At 43.9% G+C, this 26,529-nt stretch overlaps 1 protein-coding gene across 2 annotated transcripts in view; it reads left to right on the plus strand.

The window, feature by feature from the left end:
* The window catches only part of SDK2 (sidekick cell adhesion molecule 2), a 491,418-nt gene extending 467,528 nt beyond the window's left edge, over window positions 1-23,890 (plus strand). For both annotated transcript variants that reach the window (XM_056817207.1, XM_056817208.1), the window contains one exon: window positions 18,489-23,890. In XM_056817207.1, coding sequence (XP_056673185.1) covers window positions 18,489-18,842 — 354 coding nt within the window. In that variant the 3' untranslated portion in view covers window positions 18,843-23,890. The remainder of the gene's footprint in view (window positions 1-18,488) is intronic.
* Window positions 23,891-26,529: the final 2,639 nt, after the last annotated feature.

A 26,529-nucleotide genomic window follows, 5' to 3' on the forward strand; every position in this document is an offset into this window, starting at 1 on the left:
GATCTTGTTCAGTTTCTTCAGCACTGTCTGACTCTTCCTGACCCCCTTTGGGGTTTTTTTTTCTTTTTCTTTTTTTAGTTTTTAAAACATTATTTTATTTGGTCATTTTCATACATTGTTCATTGGAAACAGATCATTTTCTTTTCCTCCCTTTCCTCCCTTCCCCCCCCATCCCCCCACCCCTTCCCTAGCCGACACCAGATTCGTCTGGGTATCACATGTGTCCTTGCTCTGAACCCATTTCCTTCTTGTTGGTATTTGCATTAGGGCACTCATTTAGTGTCTCTCCTTGATCATGTCCCCTCAACCTCTGTAGTCAAGCAGTTGCTTTTCCTCGGTGTTTTTACTCCCTCAGTTTGACCTCTGAATGTGGATAGTTTGTTTGTTTGTTTGTTTCTCGTAGATCCCTGCAGATTGTTCAGGGACATTGTAAAGCCATTAATGGAGAAGTCCATTACGTTCTCTTGTACCACAGTGTGTCAAGTCTCTGTGTACAATGTTCTCCGGGTTCTGCTCCTCTCACTCTGCATCACTTCCTGGAGGTTGTTCCAGTCTCCATGGAATTTCTCCACTTTATTATTCCTTTTAGCACAATAGTATTCCATCACCAACATATACCACAATTTGTTCAGCCATTCCCCAATTGATGGGCATCCCCTTATTTTCCAATTTTTGGCCACCACAAAGAGCACAGCTCTGAATATTCTTGTACAAGTCTTTTTCCTTATTATCTCTTTGGGGTACAAACCCAGCAGTGCTATGGCTGGATCAAAGGGCAGACAATCTTTTATCACCCTTTGGGCATAGTTCCAAATTGCCCTCCAGAATGGTTGGATCAATTCACAACTCCACCAGCAATGCATTAATGTCCCACCTTTGCCACATCCCCTCCAGCATTCATTGCTTTCCTTTGCTGTCATGTTGACCAATCTGCTAGGTGTGAGGTGATACCTCAGAGTTGTTTTGATTTGCATCTCTCTGATTATAAGAGATTTAGAACACTTTTTCATGTGCTTATTAATAGTTTTGATTTCTTTAACTGAAAATTGCCTATTCATGTCCCTTGGCCATTTTTCAATTGGAGAATGGCTTGATTTTTTGTACAACTGGTTTAGCTCTTTATAAATTTGAGTAATTAGACCTTTGTCAGAGGTTTTTGTTATGAAGATTGTTTCCCAATTTGTTGCTTTCCTTCTAATTTTAGTTACATTCATTTTGTTTGTACAAAAACTTTTTAATTTGATGTAGTCAAAATGATTTATTTTGCATTTATTTTGCAAAGGTCTGACATGTATACTATTCTGTGTTCACCTAATTTTCTTATAGTTTCCTTCTTTATGTTCAAGTCATTCACCCATTTTGAATTTATCTTGGTGTAGGGTGTGAGGTGTTGATCTAAGCCTAATCTTTCCCACACTGTCTTCCAATTTTCCCAGCAGTTTTTATCAAATACTGGATTTTTGTCCCCAAAACTGGGGTCTTTGGGTTTGTCATAGACAGTCTTGCTGAGGTCATTTACCCCAAGTCTATTCCACTGATCCTCCTTTCTGTCTCTTAGCCAGTACCAAATTGTTTTGATGACCACTGCTTTGTAATATAGTTTGAGATCTGGGACTGCAAGGCCACCTTCTTTTGTATTTTTTTTTTCATTATTTCCCTGGATATCCTTGATCCTTTATTTTTCCAAATGAACTTTGTTATGGTTTTCTCTAATTCAGTAAAATAGTTTTTTGGTAGTTCAATGGGTATGGCACTAAATAGATATATAAGTTTGGGTAGGATGGTCATTTTTATTATGTTAGCTCATCCCACCCATGAGCAATCAATGTTTTTCCAATTGTTTAGATCTAGTTTTAATTGTGTGGAGAGTGGGTTTTCTTGGCAAAGATACTAGAGTGCTTTGCCATTTCTATCTCTGACTCATTTTACAGATGAGGAGACTGAGGCAGAGTGAAGTGACTTGCCCAGAAGTCAGAGTTGAATTCAGGGCTTCTTGATTCTGGGTCCACTGCACCACCTAGCCATCTTTGGATCCTTTAGGCTCTCAGCACTCCAAACTGCAAGTCATCAAACACACTACTCCTCTGGCCACACAGCCCACTTCTCATGCCATGTGTACCCAGAGGATCATAGAAGTTAGAATCTAAACCTTCCTTAGGAGTAAATAAGGAAATTCACACCCAGAGAGAGAGAATGATTTATTCACAGACCCAAAAGATTTGAACGTTCTACTATAATATACCAAAATATAAATAGCAAAAAAAAGGGCTACCACTGAAAGAGAAAACCAACTTAGACAGGGAGAAAGGAGAAATGAAAGTGATATTAATCAAAGTAACTTGGAATGACGCCTTATCTTGTCCCTGTCCCTGTCCTAACTTGGACTCAATATGATCCCAGAGTGATTTCCACTTGTTAGTGTAACCCCAAAGAACTGAAGCAGCATAGTATATTGGAGAGATGACTATGCCTGTCCATTAGCCCATCTAACTAATCTCCTTTAGGGACCACATATATGTAAATTCACGCTATTCAAAGTTATAATTATATTGTCAAAACAGCACAAAAGAGACTAGACGTATGAAATAAGACCATTGGTTCTAGCTCAGTAAAAATATGCAGTGTGAATTCAATTAATGGGACTATTTGAGGGGAATCACACAAATTAGGACCTAGTTGTAATCCCTGCTACCAGGGAGGCTGGGGCTGATGGACTGCTCGTGTTTGGGAGTTCTTGTCTACAGCAGTCTGAGCCAATCTATTATCCACACTAAGCCCAACACCAATGTGGTAAATCCTTGGAGATAGGGGAGCTGTCATGTTGTCCATGGAGGAGAGAGCCAGCCCAGGTCAGAAATCAAATAGATCAAGGCTCCCAAAGCAATAAGCATTGGGATTGGGCCCAAGAAGGTCTTCTGCGTTTCCAGCCTGGGCAAGATAGGGACACTTGGGCTTAAAAAATTTTTTAATTAAAAAAACTTAAAATCAGAAGATTGAATTCTTGTCCCATTTCTGACATTTTGCAGCTACATGAACATTGGCAAATCATTTAATATCACTTAGATTCTGTTTCCACTGGGTTACACATGTATTGTTGTTCAAAACCTATTTCCATATTATTCATATTTGCAACAGAGTGATCTTTTAACATTAAAACCCCAATCATATCCGTATTAAACTACATGATCAATCATATGTTTTTCTTCTGCGTTTCTGCTCTCACAGTTCTTTCTCTAGATGTGGATAGTATTCTTTCTCATAAATTCCTCTGTATTGTCCTGGATTATTGCATTGCTGCTAGTAGAAAAGTATTTTGCATTCAATTGGAGTCACACAACTATTAGGTGTTTGAGGCCAAATTTGAACCAAGAATCTCCCATTTCTAGGTGTGGTTCTCTACCACTGTATGTCCATCCATTCATCCATCTCTCTCTCTCTCTCTCTTTCTCTCTCTCTCTCTCTCTCTCTTTCTTTCCTTCCTCCCTCCCTCTCTCTCTTTCTATTTTTCTATTTCTCTCTCTCTCTTTCCTTCCTTCCTTCCTTCCATCCTCCCTTTTCCCTTACCTTCCATCTTAGAATCAATACTATATATTGGTTCTAAGTCAGAAGAATTATAAAGGCTAGGCAATGGAGGTTAAGTGACTTACTCAGGGTCACACAGCTAGGAAGTGTCTGAGGCCAGATTTGAACCAAGGTCCTCCCATATCTAGGTATGGCTCTCTGTCCACCGAGCCACCTACATGCCCCCAATACTGAATTTGAACTCATGTCTTCCTGACCCCTGGCCCAGCATTCCACCCCCTATACCATCTAACTACCTTAAAAAGATAAATTTTTGTCAGTGACCGGAGTAGAATCCTAGACTTATCTGGCTCTAATTCCAAGGATCTTTCTATTGTGCTACATAGCCTTATTTTGTAGTTGAGGAAACATTAAAAAGGAAGGGATCTTACAAACTGAAATGAATGTAAAAAGTGACTCAAACCAATCTCCTAACTCCAAGACAATTTCACTGCGCCATGTAGCTCCCTTGCTGTGTGACTGGTTTATCTCTTTTTCCATTCATCAAAATCCTTGATTACATTTTTATGGAACTTTTTAATGCATTTTAGAGCCACATGAGAAATTAATCCTTAACAAGTTGAATAACTGATTTTCCACACTAAAGTGCTTCCTTTATATATACGTTTAAGAGACTTAGCTAAAGGAGGTACCCAGCCATTTTTTACACAGTCTTGGAGGAAGCTGTGATCACTTTGTGTGAATATCCCTTATTGAATTAATAAAATAGGTCAGTAGGACAGGAAGTCTCCTCCAACTTATAAAAACAACCAACTGCATATTAAGTAGCAAACTGGGAACCGACCATTGCACGAGGTACTAAGAAAGATGCCAAGATTAGATGATACCTAATCTCGACCCTCATTGAATGTACAGTGTTGGAACGGGATAAGACTCGAGCACAGAGAGCCAGAATATGATTCTATATGATCAGTGCCTTAGGAAGGTGTAAAGCAACAGACGATGTGAAGTCAAAGAAAGGAGGTCATTACCACCCCCATGGAGTTCTAGTGGGGAATGTTCAAAAGGAGTTGGCTGGTTTGAAGTTCGTGTCAGGAAAGTTATCCAGGAGCAGAGGTGACTTAACACCACTATGAACTCTGGGGGTCCCCTAAAGCCCTTAGATGCTCTTCTCTTTTCTCTTTATTCTCTCCCTTGCTGATATGATCAGCTCCTATCATATTGTCATCTCTAAAAACTGTCATCTCTAAAAGTATGATTCCATCTCTAAAGTATGGCAGGCTCTCTCTCTCCAGCACTGACATCATCAACTTCACTGTAAATTCTACACCTTATGTCCCATGTATCCCAGACTCAGCATGTCCAAAACAAGATTGTTGGATTTCCCCTAAAACCTATTCTTTTAAACCTCCTACTCAGTAAACTCCAGTGGCTCCCTATTACCTCTAGGATCACTTATAAACTGGAGGAGCAACTTGGTGGCAGTGGATACAGTGCTCGATCTAGAGTTAGGAAGACTTGAGTTTAATTACTTCAGGGGCAGTGAGGTGATTCAGAGGATAGAGAGCCAGGCAAGGAGATGGGAGGTCCTGGGTTCAAATGTGGTCTGAGACACTTCCTCACTGTGTGATCTTCAATAAGTCACTTAACCCCAGTTGTCCAGCCCTTGCTATTCTTCTGCCTGGGAACCTATACTTAGTATAAATTCTGAGATAAAAGGTAAGGATTTTATCTCTCCTTTCCCCCCCCCTCTCCCTCCCTCCCTCTCTCCCTTTCCCTCTCCCTCCCTCTCTCCCTCTCTCTCTCTCCCTCTCCTTCCCTCCTTCTCTCCCTCTCCCTCCCTCCCTCTCCCTCTCTCCCTCTCCCTCTCCCTCCCTCTCTCCCTCTCCCTCTCCCTCACTCTCTCCCTCTCCCTCCCTCCCTCTCCCTCTCTCCCTCCCTCCCTCTCTCCCTCTCTCTCTTTCCCTCCCTCTCTCCCTCTCTCCCTCTCTCTCTCCTTCCCTCTCTCCCTCTTTCCCTCTCCCTCCCTCTGTCTCTCCCTCCCTCTCTCCCTCCCTCTCTCCCTCCTTCTCTCTCTCTCCCTCCCTCCCTCCCTTCCTCTCTCCCTCCCTCTCTCCCTCCCTCCCTTCCTCTCTCCCTCTCTCTCTCTCTCTTTAGATAGATAGATAGATAGATAGATAGATAGATAGATAGATAGATACACATACATAGTATGTATATTATATAGAGATAGCCTTGTTCTGTCTCAGTTTCCTCATCCATAAAATTGGGATTAAAATAGCACTTTTCTTTCAGGGATGTTGTGAGGATCAAATTATATATGTGTGTATATATACATATATTATATATATTTAATATGAATATATATATATATATATATATACACACTTACCCCTCTAGTTGACATTTAAAGCTTTCATAACTAGGCTCCTTACTACTTCTCCAGACTTGTGATTCATTACTCCCCTCCATAAACTCTGAAGTCCAACCATAGCTACTTCCACCTCCTCATACACATCCCTTCATCTCTAATCCCCTTGCCATTGGCAGACTCCAGTCCTGAAATCCTCCCTCTCCTAACCTCAGAATCCCTGACTTCCTTTAAGGCTTGGCTCAGATACACATCCCCTCAATCCTTTCCAGATATAACATCAAATTGTTTAAATATATTGACTCATATAATATATATAAATATAATATATAAAAACTTAGAGGCAACTAGGTGCCAGCAGTGGATAAGAGAGCAAGGCATAGAGATGGGGGGTCCTGGGTTCAAATTTGACCTCAGAAACTTCCTAGCTGTGTGACCCTGGGCAAGTGACAACCCCAATTGCCTAGCCCTTACTGCTCTTCTGTCTTGGAATCTATACTTAGTACTGATTCCAAGATGGAAAGTGAGAGTTAATTTATATTTATATATATATATATATATATAATTTATATTTATTTTATATATTTAAATTTCTATAGAAATATTTACATGTATAAATATGTGTTTATATATTTATGCATGTAAATATTTATTTTATATATGTAGGCTCTGTCAGACTTGTTTTTCCTCTTCCTCCTTTTTAAAAATTACTTGTTTTAAAAAATAGTTTTTTGGAATAGGAAGAAGAAGAAGGGAGAAGAAATCTAGGAGATAAAAGCAAGATATCAGTAAAAATCTTTTTTTTTTTTTTAAACTAAGCTCAACCACCATCTCCTGCAGAGGCCTTTCCCAATCCCCTCAGCTGCTTGGGCCTTCCCTTTTAAGACTGCCCTCCTTCCATCTAATCTATCTGTCTCTTGTATGTACCAATTTATATACATGTGATCTTCCTCATCAGAAAATAGGTCCTTGAGGATCAGCACTGTGCTTGTTTTTTCTTTGTATCCCTAATGCTTAGCACAGTATCTGGCGTGCAGTGAGGCCATAAAAATGCTTATAATCAGTTGATTTGAGTATTCCAAAAGCTGTCCTGTGGAAAAGCAATGTTTGTACTTCTTGGTCCAACAGGGCAGAAATTAGAAGTGATGGGTGGAAATTTGCAAAGAGGCAGATTTAGACTTGATATAAGAGGAGGTGGAGGAGGCGTGGAATGTCCTAACAGTTAGTGCTGTCCAACATTGAATGGGACTGAGCTGGCTTGGGAGGTCGTATTTTTCCATTTAGAGGAGGTCTTCCAGTAGAAGCTGGCTGACCACTTTTGCATATGGAAGAGGAGATTCCAGCCCCCAACTTGAACTAGATGACCTCTAGTCCCTGCCAAGATTCTGTGAAAGTGGGAGCAGGAAGCTCTATTTACTGGGCTTTTATAATAGGCCAGGCAGGTGAAAATAGAATCACAGGATCTAGATTCACTTCTAAAAGAGACTTTAGGGGTCATCTACCTCAATCACCTCATTTTCTAGATAGAAAAAAGAGCAAGTGACTTGCCAAAAGTTATACAATTACTAGATAGCAAAGTTGGGTTTGGAACCTGCACCCTCTAAATTCTAAACCTAGCACTTTTTCTGCTACCTGCTTATGAACTACATTAGGGCAGTGCTTGGCACCATGGGAATGAGTGAGATAACCATGTCTGAGCCCCCAAGCCTTTTGTGAAGAGTCTGACTAGGCAGGAGCTATTCCTGTGTCCACAGACCATATTCTTTTGGAAATTATCCCCTTTTGGGGTAAAGGATGCTCTAAATCTTTCTCTTAATAACTTGCTAAGGTTTGCCTTGGATTTAGTCAGGAGAGCCAGAGCAACCCCTCTAAGAGAGTCAATTGTCAAATTTTCATCATGAACATCCCCCCCAAAAAAATCAGAAAATGCTACAAATCAAGGCTTGCTTTACTGTTTTGTTGAATGTTTAGAATTAAGAAAGTGATGGAGAAAATGTTAGTAATGCAGATGAAACTTAAAAACATGTCATATGTACTTTTTTGTTCTCTGAAAGCTGGGTGTTAAACATTTACCAACACACCCCTCAATGTATCTATCCCGGAAATTCTTATGCACGTGGAAATTTGAATTATTTCAGCCACTGCCAAATCAAACAACTCCAAATCTCATTCCTTAGGGAGGAAAGGGGGAAGCTACAATAGTCTCTACTTCCCCTAGGCTCTGGGGAGCAATTGGACCTGAGACTTTAAAAGCTCTCTTTCAAAGAGGATTAATATCAGCACTGCCCTGAGTGTGGGGGTGGGGTTATTTTGCTGGGTTTTATTTGATAGAGAGAGAAGGTGGTCATGTGGAAGCTGCTGATCAATCTGGACTGACTCCAAGCTCTGGGTTGGTCAGCAGGATCGCTGGTGTTCACCGGCTGGTGAACAAGATAGCTGAAGTTGGAGGCATGTTTATAAAGTCATAAGACTGGTTTCAAAATTGAACAGCACTGGAATTGCTTATCTGCCCCAGAGGCGGGAGGGAAGAGAGGAGGAAGACAACATATATCATTTAACCATGGAAAAGAGTTTTTAAATAAAATTTCAATAAAAGTAAAAAAGAAAAACAAAATGGAACAGCACACATATGAATGAATGAATGAATGAATGAATGAATGAATGAATGAGTGAGTGAATGAGTTGTAAAAACTTACTATAGACCAAGCACTAAGCTAAGCACAAGGAATACAAATATATACACAAAGGCAACCCCTGCCTTCCCAGAGCTTACATTCTACTGAGGGAGATGACAAAATAAAGGCCAGGAAGAGGCATTTGGGAGAAATTTACAGAGATGAAAGGTGACACCATAAGGATATAGACTAACATCCCATCTGGGAACCTTGGGAGTATGGATATGGTTTATGGCTCATGGTTCCAAACTTGGAAGCTAGGAAGAAGATGAGGATCAGGAGAGAGAAAAGGAAATTAGTGGGGATTGGAGAAGAGGAGATGGTGGAAGAATAAGGAATGAAGTAGAGCATGGTATCTTGTGCTTTTCTGAAATAGTGGTCCAGCAGAGGCGATCTCCATTCAGGGCAGCAGAGCACTCAGTTACCCTCATCTAAAAAAAAAATGGGACAACAAACCTAAGGTCTGTTAGGTTTTTGTGAGATAATGCAACAAGAGCCCTTTACCAGCTTAAAATCATTTTAGAAATGTTTTATATTTAGTCCTGTCTTTTGGAATTCTGACTTTCAAAGGAGGTTTATGGGTGACATTACAGTCACTAATTAATCTATAGCCCCATTTCTTTTTTTTAATTACTGTTAATTCATATGTTTACAGATAGTATTTCAGCTTTACAAAGCATTTTACATATTTGGAGCATCCTCCAAAAAAATCTAAGTGCAATTTTAAGTTGCCCTAAGCTATTAAAGAGGTAACTAGATTGCCCAGTGGATAGAGCACTAAGCCTGGAGTCAGGAAGACCTGAGTTCAAATACTTCATACACTCACTAGCAGTATGATCCTGGGCTAATCATTTCACCCTGTTTGCCTCAGCTTTCTCATCTATAAAATGAGATGGAGAAGGAAATGGCAAACCACTCTAGTATCCTTTCTTTCTCTTTTTCTTTCTTTCTTTTCCCTTGTTTCCTTCCTTTACTTCCTTCCTTCCTTTATTTTTCTTTCTTTCCTTCTTCCCTCCCTCCTTTCCTTTTCCTTTCCTTACTTTTCCTTACCTTACCTTCTGTCTTAGACTCAATACAATATATTGACTCCAAAGCAGAAGAGTGGCAAGGGCTAAGCAATGGGGCTTAAGTGACTTGCCCAGGGTCACACAGCAAGGAACTATCTGAGGTCAAAAAAAAAAGGACCTCCCATCTATAGACCTGACTCTCAATCCACTGAGCCACCTAGCTGCCCCCTCAAATAGCTTTAAAAAAAAAACCCAAATGGGTTCACAAAGAGCTGGACATGATGGACAAAAAGCTATTAGAGATTAAAATTTCACTAAGACTTCGGGGATACCCTGTCTACCTTCAAAACAAACCTTAGAGGGAGGTTCCCTAAAACAGCTTTCTCATTTTGCTGCTGGGGGAACTGCTATCCCAGAGGTATTGCTCATTGATTCCCCCATTCACCACACTTGGCTCCAAAGGATTCTTGGCAGTTTCTGAAAATGGAATCCACCTTCAAAGGGAAAAGACTTGTCTCTGCTGGGGATGTTCAAAAGAATGTGTCACACACCCTGCAGCTAGTTCCCAAAGAGGTCTGTCTTCAAACCTGCCTTCAGTAAAGGCAGCCCCACTGGAACGAACGAATACCCAACCTCCCAATGGGAGCCACGCTGGTCTTTCTTAACACATACACTAGAATTTTGTGTATTCTAAAGTAAATGGTGTCACATAGAACCTCTTAATTGTAAACTTGCAAACCAGCCTGACAGTGCAGCATCATTCTAGTAAGTTCTAGCAAGGAAGGTGGCTGCATCCTCACCTGAGCCTCCCTCCAGTCCCATCCTTATGCCTTTATGTTGTCATAAGGCTGCTCTGTCCAACCCTAGGTAAACCTTTGATACCAGCTTGATTTTATAAATCAATAAACATTTGTTAAGTACCTACTATGTGCCAGACACACTGCTGAGCACTTAGGATATAAAAAGAAGCAAAAAGCAGCCCTTTCAGGGGCAACTAGGTGGTTTAATGGTTAGGGAGCCAGGTTTGGAGGTAGGAGGACCTGGGTTCAAATTTGACCTCAGATACTTCCTAGCTGGGTGACCCTGGGCAAGTCACTTAACCCAACTGCCTAGCCTTTGCTGCTTTTCAGCTTTGGAACTTAGTATTAATTCTAAGACAAAAGGTAAGGAATAAAAAAGGGGGGCTCCCTTGAGGAGCTCTTAATGGAATGGGGGAGCAACATGCAAACAAATGTAGCCAAAGCACACTAGATGCAGGATAAATAGGAAATCATTAACAGAGGGAAAGCAATCACATTAATAGGATTAGGAAAGGCTTCTTGTAAAAAATGGGAATTTAGTTGGAACTTCAAGGAAACCAGGGAAGTCAGTAGGCAGAGCTGAAGAAAGAGAATGTTCCAGGCACAGGGGATGGTCAGAGAAAATGCCAGGCACTGAGAGAGGGAGAGTCGTGTTCATAGCACAACCAGGATGCCAAGGTTACTGGATCAAAGAGAGTCTGGAAGTAGTAAGGTAGAAGAAGAGTCAGGAGGAGGTGGCTACCTTAGCAAGGATTTTGAATGCCAAACAGAGTGGTTTTGGTTTGTTTGTTTTTTTTAATCCTTACTTTCCATCTTAGAATCAATACTGTGCATTGGTTCCAAGGCAGAAGAGTAGTAAAGGCTAGGCAATGGGAGTTAAGTGACTTGTCCAGGGTCACACAGCTAGGAAGTGTCTGAGGTCAGATTTGAACCCAAGATCTCCCATCTCTAGGCTTGGCTCTCAATCCACTGAGCCCCCCAGCTGACCCCCAAACAGAGTGTGTTGGATTTGACCATCTGCTGTGCCACTTAGCTTCCTGAGTTCAAGTCCAGCCTAGCTATATGACCCTGAGCAGGTCACTCAACCTCTGTTAACATTTTCCTCATCAATAAAATGGAGATAATAATAACACCTACCTTGTGGGGTTGTTCTGAGGATCAAGTAAGATAATATTGGTAAAACTCTTGGCAAACCTTAAAGCACTATCTAAATGCTAGCCATTATTTTTCTTTTCACTCATAACTGAACTTCCTACTCCATAAATCTGACCAGAACAGAGTACCTTAAGATTGTCACCTCCTCCTCCTGGAATCACTTGAAGTAGGAAAAATACAAGAACAAAAGTAAAAGCCTGAGTAAAGACATGTGAGAAAAGTTACCCTGCCTGGGACTCCCCCCACCTCCACAAACCACAATGGGGGAGAAAAAAGAGGGGTGGGGTCACCCCCAAACTTTAATTCTAAAACATGAGGACATAACAGGAGAAGGAACATGGGAAGCTGGGATTCAGAGTCCTGGGGAGCAGATCCTAATTACACATCTGCTCTCAAACAATTTGCAATCTAATGGGGAGTCAATTTTGCAAACAAGTTGAATACACAATGGATGGGAAATAATCAAAAAAAGGAAGATACTAGAATTAAGAGGGGTTTGAAAAGGTTTCCTGTAGAAGGTAGGTCTTGGGGCTGAAGACAGAAAGCAAGGGTGGAGAGCACAATGAATTCCACCATTCTTTGCCTTCTAAGGAGGTACCTAGATGGCACAGTGGATAGAGTACCATACTTGGAATCAGAAAGGCTCACCTTCCTGAATTCAAATCCGGCCTCAGACACTTACTAGCTGTATGTCCCTGGGCACTAAGTCACTTAACCCTGATTGCCTCAGTTTCTTTATCTGTAAAATGAACTGGAGAAGGAAATGGAGAACTACCCTAGTATCCCCGCCAAGAAAACCCTAAATGGGCTCACAGAGACTCTGACAACTGAAAAAACTAGGGAAAAAATAATGCCCCCTAGTCTTCTTTGCATCGGGGTGACACCCCCCCCCATTCTCAACTCTCCCCAAGTCTTTCTGATTTCCCCCAGGTACATACATCTCCCCACTCTTCCTGATGGAGAGACTAGCCAAGGCTATGGCGATGAGCTCCAGGGCAAGCCCTCGGCTTCCCGTTCGTTTTGTCCTGGCTTTTTTTCCGAGGTCCCCACGTCCCTCCCCTTCCCCCAGCTCTGTGCCACTGGCCCTCGGAGCCCCTCTCCTGCCAAGCTCTCCTCTCCTCGATGATGGAGTGGCTTTGAGGAGTTCTTAAGAGTCGCGGGAGCTGAAAGCTGTCACGGGCTTGCCTGGCTGGTTGAGTTGAGGGCTGCCCATGAATGGCTCCCATTGTGTGCCGAGTTTTACAGGAAAGCTGAATTCAATTATGGGGAGCAGAGGGAAAGCTGAAAGCAGGAGAAAGAAGATTCAAAGCCTCGGAGCCCCTGGTTCCCCCCCTTCTCTCCTCTTCCTCCTCCTCCTCCTCACACTCCACCTCCAGCCTGAAAAGAAACAGATGTTGTGAGAAACAAAGCCCACCTCCCCGGCGGAGGCAGCAAGCGGCGACAGTTATCCCTCCCAAGCCCCCTCTCTAGGGCTTGGGAGGGCTCAGGGCAGCCCCACTTTAACCTGACTGGGCTTGGCCGGAGTCTGGGAAATGGGATGGGGTTGCTTAGCCGAGGTAGAAATAAAAGTAAATGCAGGTTAGGGAGTCTCCCTTTCCTTTTTTTTTTTTAAATTCATTTCTCAGCCCCTCCCCCTATCCACCAGCAGGAGCCCCTCCCCCTTTCATGTATAGCCTTTCTTCCTACCCACCCCCATTTCTACCGGGAACATAAAAAGCCCCGTCCCACATTCCAAACAGACCGATGGGGTGCATGATGGGGATGTAACCTCCCGGGAGGGTGTGGACCAGATGCTCAAGAGGGAGGCAAAGAAAAGACCTCCACATCCCACCCCACCCCCTACCAAGCTACAACCAACCATTCCACCCCCTCCAAGCCTCCGTGATTTAATGCTAATAAGAGAGGGGGAAGGAGGGGGTTTCCTCTCCCTACCCCAGCTGCTCACCAGCTTTCTTCTAGCACAGACACAAATACCCCCACCGCCCCATCCACTTTTCCCACACCCCCTTCTTGTTCCCTTCAGAGGCTTGGCCAATGGTGGCCCCTGATACCCGGTCTCTCTCTGTGTCTCTCTGTCTGTCTTTCTCTTTCTTGGGCTCTCTCTGTCTGTCTCAGACTCTTTCTTTCTCTTTCTGTCTGTCTCTGGCTCCCAGCCTGTCTCTCTCTGTCTCTCTCTGTCTCTGTCTCTCTCTCTCTCTCTGTCTCTCTCTGTCTCTCTCTGTCTCTCTCTCTCTGTCTGACTGTCTGTCTCTCTCTTCATCCCAATCATCCCAGCACAAGCAAGGCCAGTACCCTGGAGCTCAGCACCGATGCACCTTCTTGTCACAGAGGTCTGCCCACTTCTAATTCAGCCCCATGTCGATAATTTGTTCCAGACAGAACTAAGACCTAGGGTTACAAAAAGAAAGAAAAAAAACACCAAAAACCCCAGTCCCTACCTCCCCACCCTCCTCAAGGAAACATTCTAGTAGGGGAGAGGCTGTGTAAGGAGGGAGCAACTAGGTGGCTCAGTGAATAATCAGACCTGGAAACAGGAGGTCTGGATTCAAATGTGGCCTCAGATACTTCCTAATTGTGTGACCCTAGGAAAATCTTTTAATCCCAGTTTCTTAGCCCTTACAGCTTCTTTTGCCTTAGAATGATATGGATTCAGGGGCAGCTAGGTGTCTGTGAATTGAGATCCAGGCCTGAAAATGGGAAGTCCTGGGTTCAAATCTGTCTTCAGATACTTCTTAGCTGTGTGACCCTGTGCAAGTCACTTAACCTCCACTGCCTAGCCCTTACTGCTCTTCTGCCTTGGAACCAATACACAATATTGATTCCAGGATAGAAGGTAAGGGTTAAAAAAAAGGGGGGGGGGAGTGATATGAATTCTAAGACACAAGGTCTTTTTAAAAATGACCAGATTGAAAATAATTAGATTTATAGGGAAAGTTTCTAGAAGCTAGAAAGGAGAAAAAGATGTGTCTAAAATGACCACTGGAATCCTGGAGTGGATGGATGCCTGGGATCATCCAAAAACTCAATTTAACCCCTGAACAACTCCAGCCTCCTTGGGGTTTCTCCAGAAATCAAATTCAAGCTATAGTGAAAAAAAGATGAGATTTGAAGTCAGAGTTTGAATGCTAACCTTGCTACTTATTACTATTTAGTCTTTGGCAAGTCATTCTCCCTCTTTTGTTCTGGTTTGTTTGTTTGTTTTTTTCAGCTCTAAAATGAATGAGTGAAAAAAAGCATTTATTGAGTGCCTACTGTGAACCAAACACTATGCTAATTGCTAGGCACAGCATTAGGAAAATTGAGACAGTTCCCTGCCCTTCAAAAGCTTTTACTCCGGGGGCAGCTGGATGGCTCAGTGGACTGAGAGTCAGGCCTAGAAATGGGAGATCCTGATTTCAAATGTGGCCTCAGACACTTCCCAGCTGTGTGACCCTGGGCAAGTCACTTGACCCCCATTGTCTAGCCCTTACCTCTCTTCTGCCTTGGAACCAATACACAGTATAGATTCCAAGATGGAAGGTAAGGGTTTAAATTTAAAAAAAAAAAAAGAGCTTGTACTCTAACTGGAGACCACACATGAAGAAAGTTCAGCATCAGGGCTGCAAAACATTGGTGGAAAAAAGGGTCTGTAGGTTCTTCTTAAGTTACAGAAATTGGTCAGATAACTGCGCTGCGACTGAAGAGCCTACAGGTGAACTTAGCACCATGGTGGTGCAGATGGTAAGACCTGGTGGTTCTCCATCTCATCAGAAGAAAAGCTTTATAGACCTCCATTGTGTCCAAGGCCTGTGAGCAGCAAAAGAGCCCAGGCAGAGAGGAAGGTAAGGGAGAGCCAGGGAGCCTTGCTTCCATTTAGACAACCTGGGGAAGAGGCAAGAGGAAGACAATGGGTTAAGGTGCCCCCGGTAGTAGTGGTAAGGATGTTGGACAAGAGCAAGCTGGATTCTTAACCTTTTCTTTTTCTTCTTTAAACCCTTACCTTCCATCTTAAAATCAATACTGTGTATTGGTTCCAAGGCAGAAGAGCAATAAAGGTTAGGCGATGAGGGTTCAGTGACTTGTCCAGGGTCACACAGCTAGGAAGTGTCAGGTCACATTTGAACCCAGGACCTCCTCTCTCTAGGTCTGACTCTATCACCTAGCTTTGCCCCTTTAACCTTTTTTTATATCAAGGAACTCTTTCAGCAGTCTGATAAAGCCTGTGGATGCTGCCTCAGAAAAGTAGTTGAAATGTATAAAATAAAACAAAATACACTACAAATGAAGGCTACTTTCTGGGGCTTATTCAGACCAAGCAGGGCTCCTTTGAGGACCAATTCTCGGGCTGGGATAGTCCAGCTTGAGCTTCCTTGATCCTGTGCCAGGACCATATTCCAAATAATAGTCTACGTCCCTGGCCCCAACCCCTCCCCTGGCCTAACCTTAGCTAAGTCCCTCCTCAGGTCCCTGCTCCAGGACTTAATTGGATGGTAGACATGGGGCCATTGGCTCAAGCAATTGTCCAATGGCGCACCCCTCCCTGACCCTGCCAGCTTGATGAGCCCGTGACTTTGCCCTGGCCTCCTTCCGCCAGGTGACCCCGGGGCCAGCTCTGTGTCGGCTTGGGGGGTGAGTGGGGCTCGTCTCTCTCTGCCCTGCTGTCGGCGGTCCCCCTTTGTTCTACTCGAGGCTAACAGTGAGGCAAATGAAATGAAAAGGGCTGGTTTCTATGGTGCCTCACGGAGGGACATTGTCTCGCTCCTCTGGGCAGGCACCACCAGCTGCCCTGCAAGCTGGGCCTCTGGGCTAGGGCTAGTTGGTGGAGTTTTCCACGAGATGAGAGTTGGGGAAGTAGCAGGATCTGAGCATCTCTCTAACTCAGCTCCCAGAGGACCCAGAGATGCCTTGGCCACCGTGTCCTGATCTCATGGGAGTGGAGAGATTAGTTTAGTGAGTAAAACCTCGGGATGAAAAGTGCAGATTCATTGAATGATATGATGCTAGAACTAGAAGGCACCTCAGAGGTCATGGAGTCCAACCCCTTTATTTTACAGATGAAGAGGTTGGGACCCAGAGATAGTAACTGCCTCATCCAAGAGCATACAGGTGGCGGATCTAAGATTCAAATCCCCCCTTAATCTGGAAGGGCTCTTTCCCATATACTCTTAGCGTCTCTTTTGGGCCTCCGTTTCTGGGAATCAATGTTCCCATCTATAATACGAAGGCAATTACCATTTCTTATACTGAAATTTTATCTATAAAGTGCTTTTAATTCCATGGGGAAAGTTAAGTATTGTCCGCTCAAGGTCTCCCCACATAATGACCTATGGCATAGAAATAGTCATTTCCTATATGGCAAAATCTCCATCAGAGGTCATGTAAGATAAGGTAGCCTACAGATGATCAAACTACCAATCCCTCTCTTCATTGATAGTTCCGTCGTCTCCCCTCCTCTTGATCTGGAATCTCTCTGGCATCTCTGATGAGAAGACCCTTCTGCTTGCTGGTGCCAACTCTTTGACCCCCTCCCCTCCTGTACTCTACAGATAATTGCCCCCACCATCATCCCTATTCATTCTCTCTAATCTTCCATCTCTCCCCTCCAACTGGCTCCTTTCCTGTTGCCTACAAACACTTCCAAGTTTCCCTATCTTTAAAAAAAATTTTTTAAACCAACACCTTGACTAGATCCTACCATGCCACCAGCTATCACCTCTCCTTCCTTTCCTTGCTAAATTCCTTGAAAAGTGACCCCTCATTTCCTCTCCATTCACTCTCTCTCTCTCTCTCTCAACTCTTACTTTCTGTCTTTTCTCCCCTTTTTTGTCTCTGGACTCTTTTTTAAATTGAATTTTTTAATGACATGTAGAAATAATTTTTGACAACAGTTTTCTCACATTTTTCTATTTCAATTCTCTCCCTTCCCCCCTCTTCCTGGCAGTGGTAAATAGTCTGATATAGGTTATATCAGTGCTTTCATGCAGTAAATATTTCCATACTCCTTATGTTGTGGATAAAAATATATATCACATATACAATAAAAAAATTCATGATATTTCTGTAGAATTGATACTAAGTATTGGTTCCAAGGCAGAAAGGCAGTATGGGTTAGGCAATGGGAATTAACCAACTTGCCCATCTCCATGCCTAACTCTCCATCCTCTAAGTCACTTAGCTGCCCCTCAACTGTCAGGTCAGGGAGCAGCTAGATGGCTCAGTGGGTAGAAATCCAGGTGCAGATATGGAAGGTCCTAGGTTCAAATCTGGCCTTCCTAGCTGTGTGACCCTGGGCAAGTCAATGAACCCTCATTGCTCTTCTGCCTTGGAGCTCATATATAGTCTTGATGAAGATGGAAGGTAAGGGGTTTAATTAAAATGAAAAAAAATTTTTTTAAGAAAGTATAGAAGAAAGCACTTCCATTAGAATATAAGCTTCTTGAGGGCAGACACTTGCTTTTTCTTTGTATCTCCAGCACCCATCACCTCATAAATGCTTATCCATTATTCAGAAAGTATCCTTTTATTTCTCATCTCGTCGGGCCTGGGTACATTGCTATGAGATTGAGAAGTTGGGAGATTTATTGCTATTCTACCGCTGGAAAGCGTGAGGTCTCAAGACTGAGTCAGGATCAATAGTGATCCACTGGTTGAACCACAGCTAGATCCTAGGTTTTCCACCTCCCTATCCCCAGTTCTCCAGGCTATACCTCCCTCTTATTGTGTTATTGTTGCTGTTTTTTTAACTTCTGTCTTTTTACCTTCTGTCTTAGAATCGGTATGGATTCCTAAGCAGAAGAGTGATAGGCAATTGGTTTAAGTGACTTGCCCAGGATCACACAGCTAAAAAAGTATCTTAGCACAAATTTGAACCCAGGACCCCAGAACCACAGACCTGGATCTCCACCCTCTCTGCTACCTAGATGTCCTTTGACTTGTTGTCTTAAACCACTGACATCCCCTTAATCCTTTGTCCCTTCAGGGAAGCGACAGCGAATATGAGGTAGACCAGAACCACCAAAAGGCCCACTCATTTGTCAACCATTACATCAGTGATCCCACCTACTACAACTCCTGGAGACGGCAGCAGAAGGGCATCTCCCGGGCCCAGGCCTACAGCTACACAGAGAGCGACTCAGGGGAGCCTGACCACTCCACAGTGGCTAACAACAACAGCACCCAGCAGGGCAGCCTCTTCCGGCCCAAAGCCAGTCGGACTCCAACACCCCAGAACCCTGCCAATCCCCCCAGCCAACAGAGCACGCTCTACCGGCCCCCCAGTAGCCTAGCTCCTGGGTCCCGGGCCCCTATAGCTGGATTCTCATCATTTGTTTGATACTGGAAAGGAAAGAAAGAAATGGTACAAGATAATCCTCTTCCTCACCCTTCCCAACCCTCCCTCTCCTTAAACAAAACAAAACTCAGAATCAAGTGGACTTTTCACCTCCCAACTTTATTTTTCCAGAGATTCCAGGGGCTAGCAAAATCTAATCCTGAAAAGGAAGGGAGAAAGGAAAAAACAAGCTGATATGTGCACGTGGAAGACAATCAGTCCTCTAGTGAAGGCTGCTTTGAGGGTCGCCCAGAGACGAAGAAGAAGAGTGTCCACAGGGTGGCAAAGCTCAGAGAGGGGCAGAGAAATCAGAACACTGAGGCAGGTAGCTGGGAAACTAAGCCCTTCTCCACTCCTGAGCACAGAATGACTGTCCTCCGCCTCGATCTCCCTGCTCCATTCTCAATATGGCAGTCGGGGTGCAGGGGTGGCACGTGGAGATGCCAGTGCCCACACTGACATTTGCTGCCTCCCTCTGCCATGATTGGAATCCTTCAAGCCAAAGCCCTACCCTTCTCCATCCCCCCAACCCAGGGTGATTCCTCAGGGGTGGACATGGAGAGAAAGGGGGAGATAGCTTGATCTCTTGAGGGTCTTGGGGTCTTGAGGTGAGTCGGTCCCTAGGCAGAAGATACTGGGCTTGATCTTATAGCCCTTCGAGGTGGAGTTGGAAGAATATAACATATAGAATATAGAACAACAGAATAACATTCGGTGCACTGTCAAAGCCAACTCTGGGATAACCGGCCCCATTTCTGCCCATGCTCCCCTCTTCCCCGGGTGGGACTCTCTCTGGTTCAACTCTCAACAAGTTTTGTTTTGTTTTCAACAAGAAAAAAATGGACCTCAGGAGGCAGCCCAGTCAGCCCTTTTTACCTATTATTGTTAAGTGAGCAAGATGGGAGGCGGGTGATAGACCTGGCAGCTAAGTCCTCTGATCACTTTACTTGAATTCTGTGTCTTGAGTGCAAGACTTAGGAGGGACGGAGGCTGTCGGGGAGCAGGGCTGCATCGCTGAAGGAAAAGGCTCAGTTCAACAGGGGAGATGCTTGTTGAGATTAAGGATGAAGCTTGGAATCATCTTTCCTTCCCCATGCTTGCCCCAGCCTCAAGGGAAGGTCACCAGGAGAACTATTCTGGAGAAGCGAGAAACCAAAAATGTAATCGTTGTTCCCTCGAGTTGGGAACTGAGTGGAAGGCCGGGGTCCTCACCTGGGCAAACCCCAGGCTTCTCCCTCCTCGGCCTCCAGTCTCCGTCCTTGTCGAAGGAGCAGACTTCTCACAGCACCCAAGCGGAAGCAGGGAGGAAAGAGAGGCTGGGCTTGGTATTCTGAAGGGTAGTCAAAGCCTCTTATTTTTAAGAAGAGAAATCACTCGGATTTCTTTTATTAGCATAGCAAAACAAACACCCACTCACACTGGTGTCTCATTTTTCTGTGTCTTATACACATATACACATGCCGCACACACACACATTCAGTGCCTGCCCAGGAGTGAGGCTAGGAGAAGTTATATTAATGTCCCATCCCAGTCTTCCACGTAGGCAAAAGAAAGGAGAGCCGGAAGGACCAGATCTGTTACAGAGACAGAGTTATGGCAGGGAGAGATTAGGTGATACCCAACAAGGATACACACCGCTTGCACATTCCCTAAAATATCCCATTTACAAAGAGCCAAAGACTCACCTCCTGGAGGGGGGGTGGGGGAATACCTTTAAGAGAAATGGGAGAATCTGGCCACAGGGTATGGGAAGTCCCCTAGAAACCACCCTAGAAAGGGGCAGCCAAGAGAATGGCCTGGGAGACAAGAATAGCTGACAGGGGGAAAAAAGGTCCTTTCCAAGAAATGACCCACCATGAAATATGGGGTTTTTTTTAAGCTACTTCCTGTCCGGGACACTATATCTATAAAGCAGTAGAAGAGGGGAGGTGGGGACACACCAGATCTCTACCCCTAAAAGAGACCCAGAACACCCAGAGGCTGGGAAGGGAAGGTGGACATCCTCACAGTCTCCATCAAGGTCTGAGATTGGAATGTCACTATTTTGTAGGGGGAGAGGTGAGGACAGTTTACCTCTGGAAAGAATAGAGCCAATGGCTTCCTGGGGATAGCAGTGTTTGGTGAGATGATTTAGGGAGGACCAGGTCTCTTGGAAAAACCCATCAGAATATTAAAAAGTAGGGTTAGCACAACTGTGTTCTGGGTCGACATCAGGAGAAGCCTTAAAGGGTACAGGGAGAGGGAATCTAAGCCCCATCCCCACCCCAGAAATGGCAAGAGACAGGCCACTGGAGAACATGTCATTGTGATTGCAGACTGGTTGAAATAGCCTGCCTTTCCCATACTGACCAGCTCTTTAGCAAAGATAACTGATTTCCAGAAGGGGCTGGAGCCTGGTAACAGGGCAGAACCAACCATTGTTCCTTTTGGCCGACTTAGATCCTGGCCAAATGTGAAAGAAATGCTCTTGGGAGCCGGAGGAACAACTTAGCTGACAGGCTGTGCTCCAGGTGTCAAACTAGCTGGCAGAAGATGGCTCAGAGACAATTGTAGGAGAAAAGAACTTCCCTAAGGAAGAGGTGTCTTAGAATGGAAAATCCCGTCCTTGGGTATAGATGAGGGACAAAGAACCACAAGGCGGAGGTCTAGGGTTTCATATTTTAGTTTTGTGGGGTTTTTTTTTGTTGTTGTTTTTTAATTAAAACCTGGCTCTTAAGCTTGGTGAAGGCCCCTTTGGCTTTGAGGAAGAAAGAAAAGGAATAGCCAGCATGGAATTCAAGTCTCAGAATACCCTTCCCCCCAGCCCTACATCAAGCATCCCACCATCTCCATGGAAACACATCTGCCACTGTCCCCATTTGATCATACTGCTTTTTCTTTTCTCTCTCATGAAAAGAAAAGAAAAGAAAAAAATGCCCCTGCCCTTTCCCCAACCTACAATATGTGTAGGTCCCTTAGAGAGGTTTCCAGTTCCTTTTAGGGAATGGTTACAACTCCATTCCATTTAGAGTATTGAGAACTTTGAAATAGAAAAATATGGGTATGTGTATACAGATATATATTATGCACATAATATATAGCATATGTATGTATATATACACATATGGATCATACAGCCAAATTTTCTTTTGTTGGTTTTTTTTTTATGTACACACACACCTTTTTTTTTTTAATCAAACCTGTGATTTCATTGCTACAAGGAAGATGCTAGTGAGGAATTTCCCCTACCAATGTAGATCAGCACCTTCTCTGCATCTTACAATCTTAGAGCTGCCTGGGGCTCTGGGAGGCAGGACTCAAACCCAGGTCTTCCTTCTTTTGAGGCCAGCTGTCGTTTTCTTATACCACTTTGCCTCTGGACACAAAAATATACTCATACGAATTTGCATACACACACACACACACACACATATACAACCCTCATCTGACCTCACGCCCTCCAGAGCTTCCTTGGGGAGAGAGAAAAGCAACACCCGGGGCAATGGCCACCTTCCTCTTGGACAAGACATAGGGAGCCATGAGGCTGGACCAGAGCTAGTGTTTGAAATTTCTAAGGATAAAGAGCAGACCAGAAGCATCAATGGGATTAAGCTAGCCCAAAGGTGAGTCTTCTTCCCAGACCAGATGTCCATCCATCTGGAAATTTGCCTTTTGCTGGTTATAGCCACAGATGGGAACCCAGGTTTCTGGCATCTGGAACGCCATATTCTCCAAAAGAAGCTCCTCTCCGCCCCTGTTTACATATTCGCCAAGCTGAAATGTGCCTGCTCTCTTCTCTCTTCTCCCAGATTAACTGTCTCAGGCAAGTGAGTGGTTTGGGGTCCTGAGGAACATCCCAGGCGTGCACACCTTGGATGCCATGTCATACTTCAACTAGGTCTGGGAAGGGATGCCAATGGTACAGCCCAAGGGTCTAGGAGGGAGGAGTATGTCACATCTAGAGACTGAACCATGGTACCCACGGCTTCATGTAGCCATGGTCTATGGATTACCCCTCTCTAAGGAAAGCCACTGAGTCACTCACCTGTGCTGGCATCAAGGGTCCATCTGTGGGCATCCATTCGCTCCCTCTTGCACACAGGGTCAGACATGCGCAAGGACTGCCAAGATGAACCAAATACCTACCTTGGATTCCAAAAGCACCTCGTCCCTCGAGTTAAGGGGAATTTCCAGGCGCAGGTCTAGTTCTGGTGGTGAAGACCTGGAGAGGTCATCAACCACTCTTCTGCCTACTCACCACTGCCATCATTTGGAAGAGATAGAAAAGGATACTGTCTTTAGATGGTCTCCAGCCCTATCTGCCTCAGCCCAGCTCAGTCCTGCCCAGCTCACGCTGCCCTGTGGCCTTCTGACATTGTCCACACCACTCCTAGGGCAGTGATTTTAAAGGTGCCAGAGCCCTACCGTAGCTCCCACCCTGGGAGGAGACTCTTCGTTTTTCCTTGGTGTCCTCAACGTGCCAAGACCAACCTATTGTCCTCTGGGGGTCCTTGGAAGTGGCACTCCCTTGGGGAATGGAGCTCAAGGAGGGGAGGGATGGGGAGCAGCTCAGTAGCCATCTGAGTGGCCAAAGTCAACTCTGTGAGTCCTGTTCCGTGGTCATAGTTAGGGTCATACCTGGTAGCATCCAAACAGGCAAACTGAAAGGGGTGACTTTGACCTTTGCCCAAGTCCAGCTCCCACTGTGGACTGCCAGCAGGCAGGTCAATGCCCCCCCTCCCCCCGTGTCCACTCCTCTGTGATGTGCTTGTGCCCCCTCTGAATAACCCAAAGTGTTTGAACATGTTACTTTACTCTCACATTCGCTCCGAAAAAAGGAAAGTCAGCAAAAATCTTTATTTTTGATTTAAAAGAGATAATGAAAAAAATATGAGTATTTAATCATGGCAGGTGTCTGTAAGAAAAAATATATATCTATATGTCATATAGCTTGTTAGCAGGTTTATTTTTTAAATGAAAGGCAAGGAAAAAATGGTTGGAAATACAATGCCACAAGATGTCTCATGTCCTGTCAAACTGTCAGCATTTTCTAAATAAATTTTTTTTTGAGATTTGGTGGATTTTTCATTCTGTAGCCCACCCCAGGGTCAGATTGGAAATGTCATGTTGGCCATAGGCCTTTCTTGTGGTATCAGTGCCTTAAACTGGACAGGAGGCAGGGCAAAGAGTCCCACAAATCAATCATTCTCAGAACCCAGGCAGTTTAACAATCAGTTTGAGATTAACTCCTTGAGATTAGGGTCAGACCTAGAAATAAATTCAAACTTCTGGCCTGTTTTCTTACTACGTTCTCAGATAAAATGGAATCTGCACTTAATGGGGACCGGCAGAAGGCTATGGAGAAAAAGCTGCCCTAACAGCTAGGGAGATCTGAGTTCAAGTCTTGCCTCTCACCCAAACTGGTTAATGGAACTCTAAGCACGTCCCATAACCTCTGATTACTCTCAGCAACTCTGACTAAATTTCAGAGAAAGTGCCCATTTGAATTGGTATAGGGAATTGGAAGTTTCTTGTACCAATGACATCTCAAGTCCATACTTAACTGCCAGCAGGATACCCAGCCTGGGCTTCACCTGTATTCCATCCTAGTGGATCTACCTCGGGGCAGGACTGGTCCAGAATTTTACCTAGGTACAAAGGTCTTTGATTTTACCAGCCCTCCCAGAGATGAGGAGGCTCTGAAAAACTGGTTCAGGATCCCCAGACTCATGAGGAATCATGGGACCATAGAGTTAAAGCAAGAAGGGACCCTAGAGGTGTTCTAGACCTCTCACTTCACAGAAACGAGACCCAGAATGGGAAAAGAATTGACTTGTCCAAGATCACTTGGACGATACATGGCAGAACCAGAACTTTATTACCTCTCCAGTATTCAGGGCATCCCCATTGCTCTTTCAAAGTACTTGGAAAACGAAATTAGTGAGAAGATTGCTCCATTAGCCTCATGACATATCAAAGAGATTTGGAGGGTCTCTGTGAACTGGTTTGACCAGGCTGGGGTCAACCTTGGAAGATCATCTTGCCTTACTATAGAGTGTACTTTTCCATTGACCAGATGGATTCTAGCGTCAGCCAAACCAGCATAACGTCTATCAGGCATGCAAAAGTACAGAGGAGGGAAATGGAATATCTCCTGTGGGAAACACAAAAGCCAGTTTTTGCTAGATAATATGCAATGAGACTAGAAAGGCACTTTAGGGTTAGGGGATTAACATTTAAATATTTCATTTAAAACAGGAATTTCAATCTTATAAGTAATATAATGTTGCTAGAGTTTATTGAGTGGGGGAGTGATGTGATCAGACCTACATTTGGGAAAAAATCACTTAGACTAGAGCAGAAGGTAGATTGGACTAGGAAGGGACTTGAAGCCTAGAAACATATTAGAAAACTATTGTGACAGTGCGAACACAAGATGATGACGTCCTGAACAAAACTGTTGACTGTACAGAAAGAAGGGAAATGACGGAAGAGATATTGAGGAAGTAGAAATTATAATTTCGAGGAAACAGTCTAGTTCAGGGATTTGTGGATTTGGTTTTTTTTTTTTAATTTAGATAATGCTTTCAATATAATTGGCTTCCTTCCTCATCCTATATTTTGTTTTGTGCATTTACAAACAGAATTCAGGGACGAGGTATGGAGGTTTCACTAACCTGCTAAAGGGGGATGTGACACACAAAAAAGGATTAAGAATCCCTCACTAGTTTTAGGGATGCTCAGGAGCAACTGGTTCAAAGGCAACAGAGATAGGTTTGAGGACAAGGGAGGAGGTTACTTGGGGTAGTTGTGATTCTATCTGGATCAGACTGAAGCGACTTCACTAAGTGACCCCACCCTCCCCCTCAGTCTCCTTGATACTCAGAGCAGCCACCACCTCTTGAAGCCTGGAGGTCTCTTAGAGGCATCAGCAAAGGTCTGGTGGTAAATGTTTAACAACCAGATTGGAGGACAGGAGTAGGGAAGGCAATGAAAGTACAACATAATTTTTGTTTGATTTACATTATTATTAACATTCTCTACATTTTTTAAGTCTCAAACATTTTTTAAGTTTGATTTGCATTATTAACATTTTCTCCATTAAAAAAAAAGTCTACCCAATCAGCAGAATGATACATCAAGCCTTGGTTTGCTGCATTCACCTTATTAGCTCTCATGAACTAGCACAAGTTCATTCCAGCATATCCCCTCCAAGATGTTTAGGCTTTGTAATTTCGTAATCTTTTATTATGAACTTTGATGGTACCATGGATAGAGTGCAGAGCCTGGAGTCAGGAAGACTCATCTTTGTGAGTTCAAATCTGGCCTCAGACACTTCAGGTGTATGATCCTGGACAAGTCACTTAACTATTTGCTTCAGTTTCCTCATCTATAAAATGAATTGGTGCCAGTCCTGGAGTCAAGAAGACTAATTTTTCTGAGTTCAAATATGATCTCAGACACTTAATAGTGTATGCCCTTGGACAAGTCACTTAGCCTTGTTGGTCTCAGTTTCCTCATCTGTCAAATGAGCTGGAGAAGGAAATGGCAAACCACTCTAGTATCTTTGCCAAGAAAACTCCAAATGAGTCAACACAACTGAACAACAACAAAATTTAGAGCTGAAAGGACCTTGGGGATCCTCTAATCCAATCGTTTCCTTTTATAGATATAGATTTTTAAAGACCAGAGAAGTTGTCCAAGGTCATAC

The sequence above is a fragment of the Monodelphis domestica genome, chromosome 2, assembly GCF_027887165.1.
Source record: "Monodelphis domestica isolate mMonDom1 chromosome 2, mMonDom1.pri, whole genome shotgun sequence".
NCBI classification, from domain to species: domain Eukaryota; kingdom Metazoa; phylum Chordata; class Mammalia; order Didelphimorphia; family Didelphidae; genus Monodelphis; species Monodelphis domestica.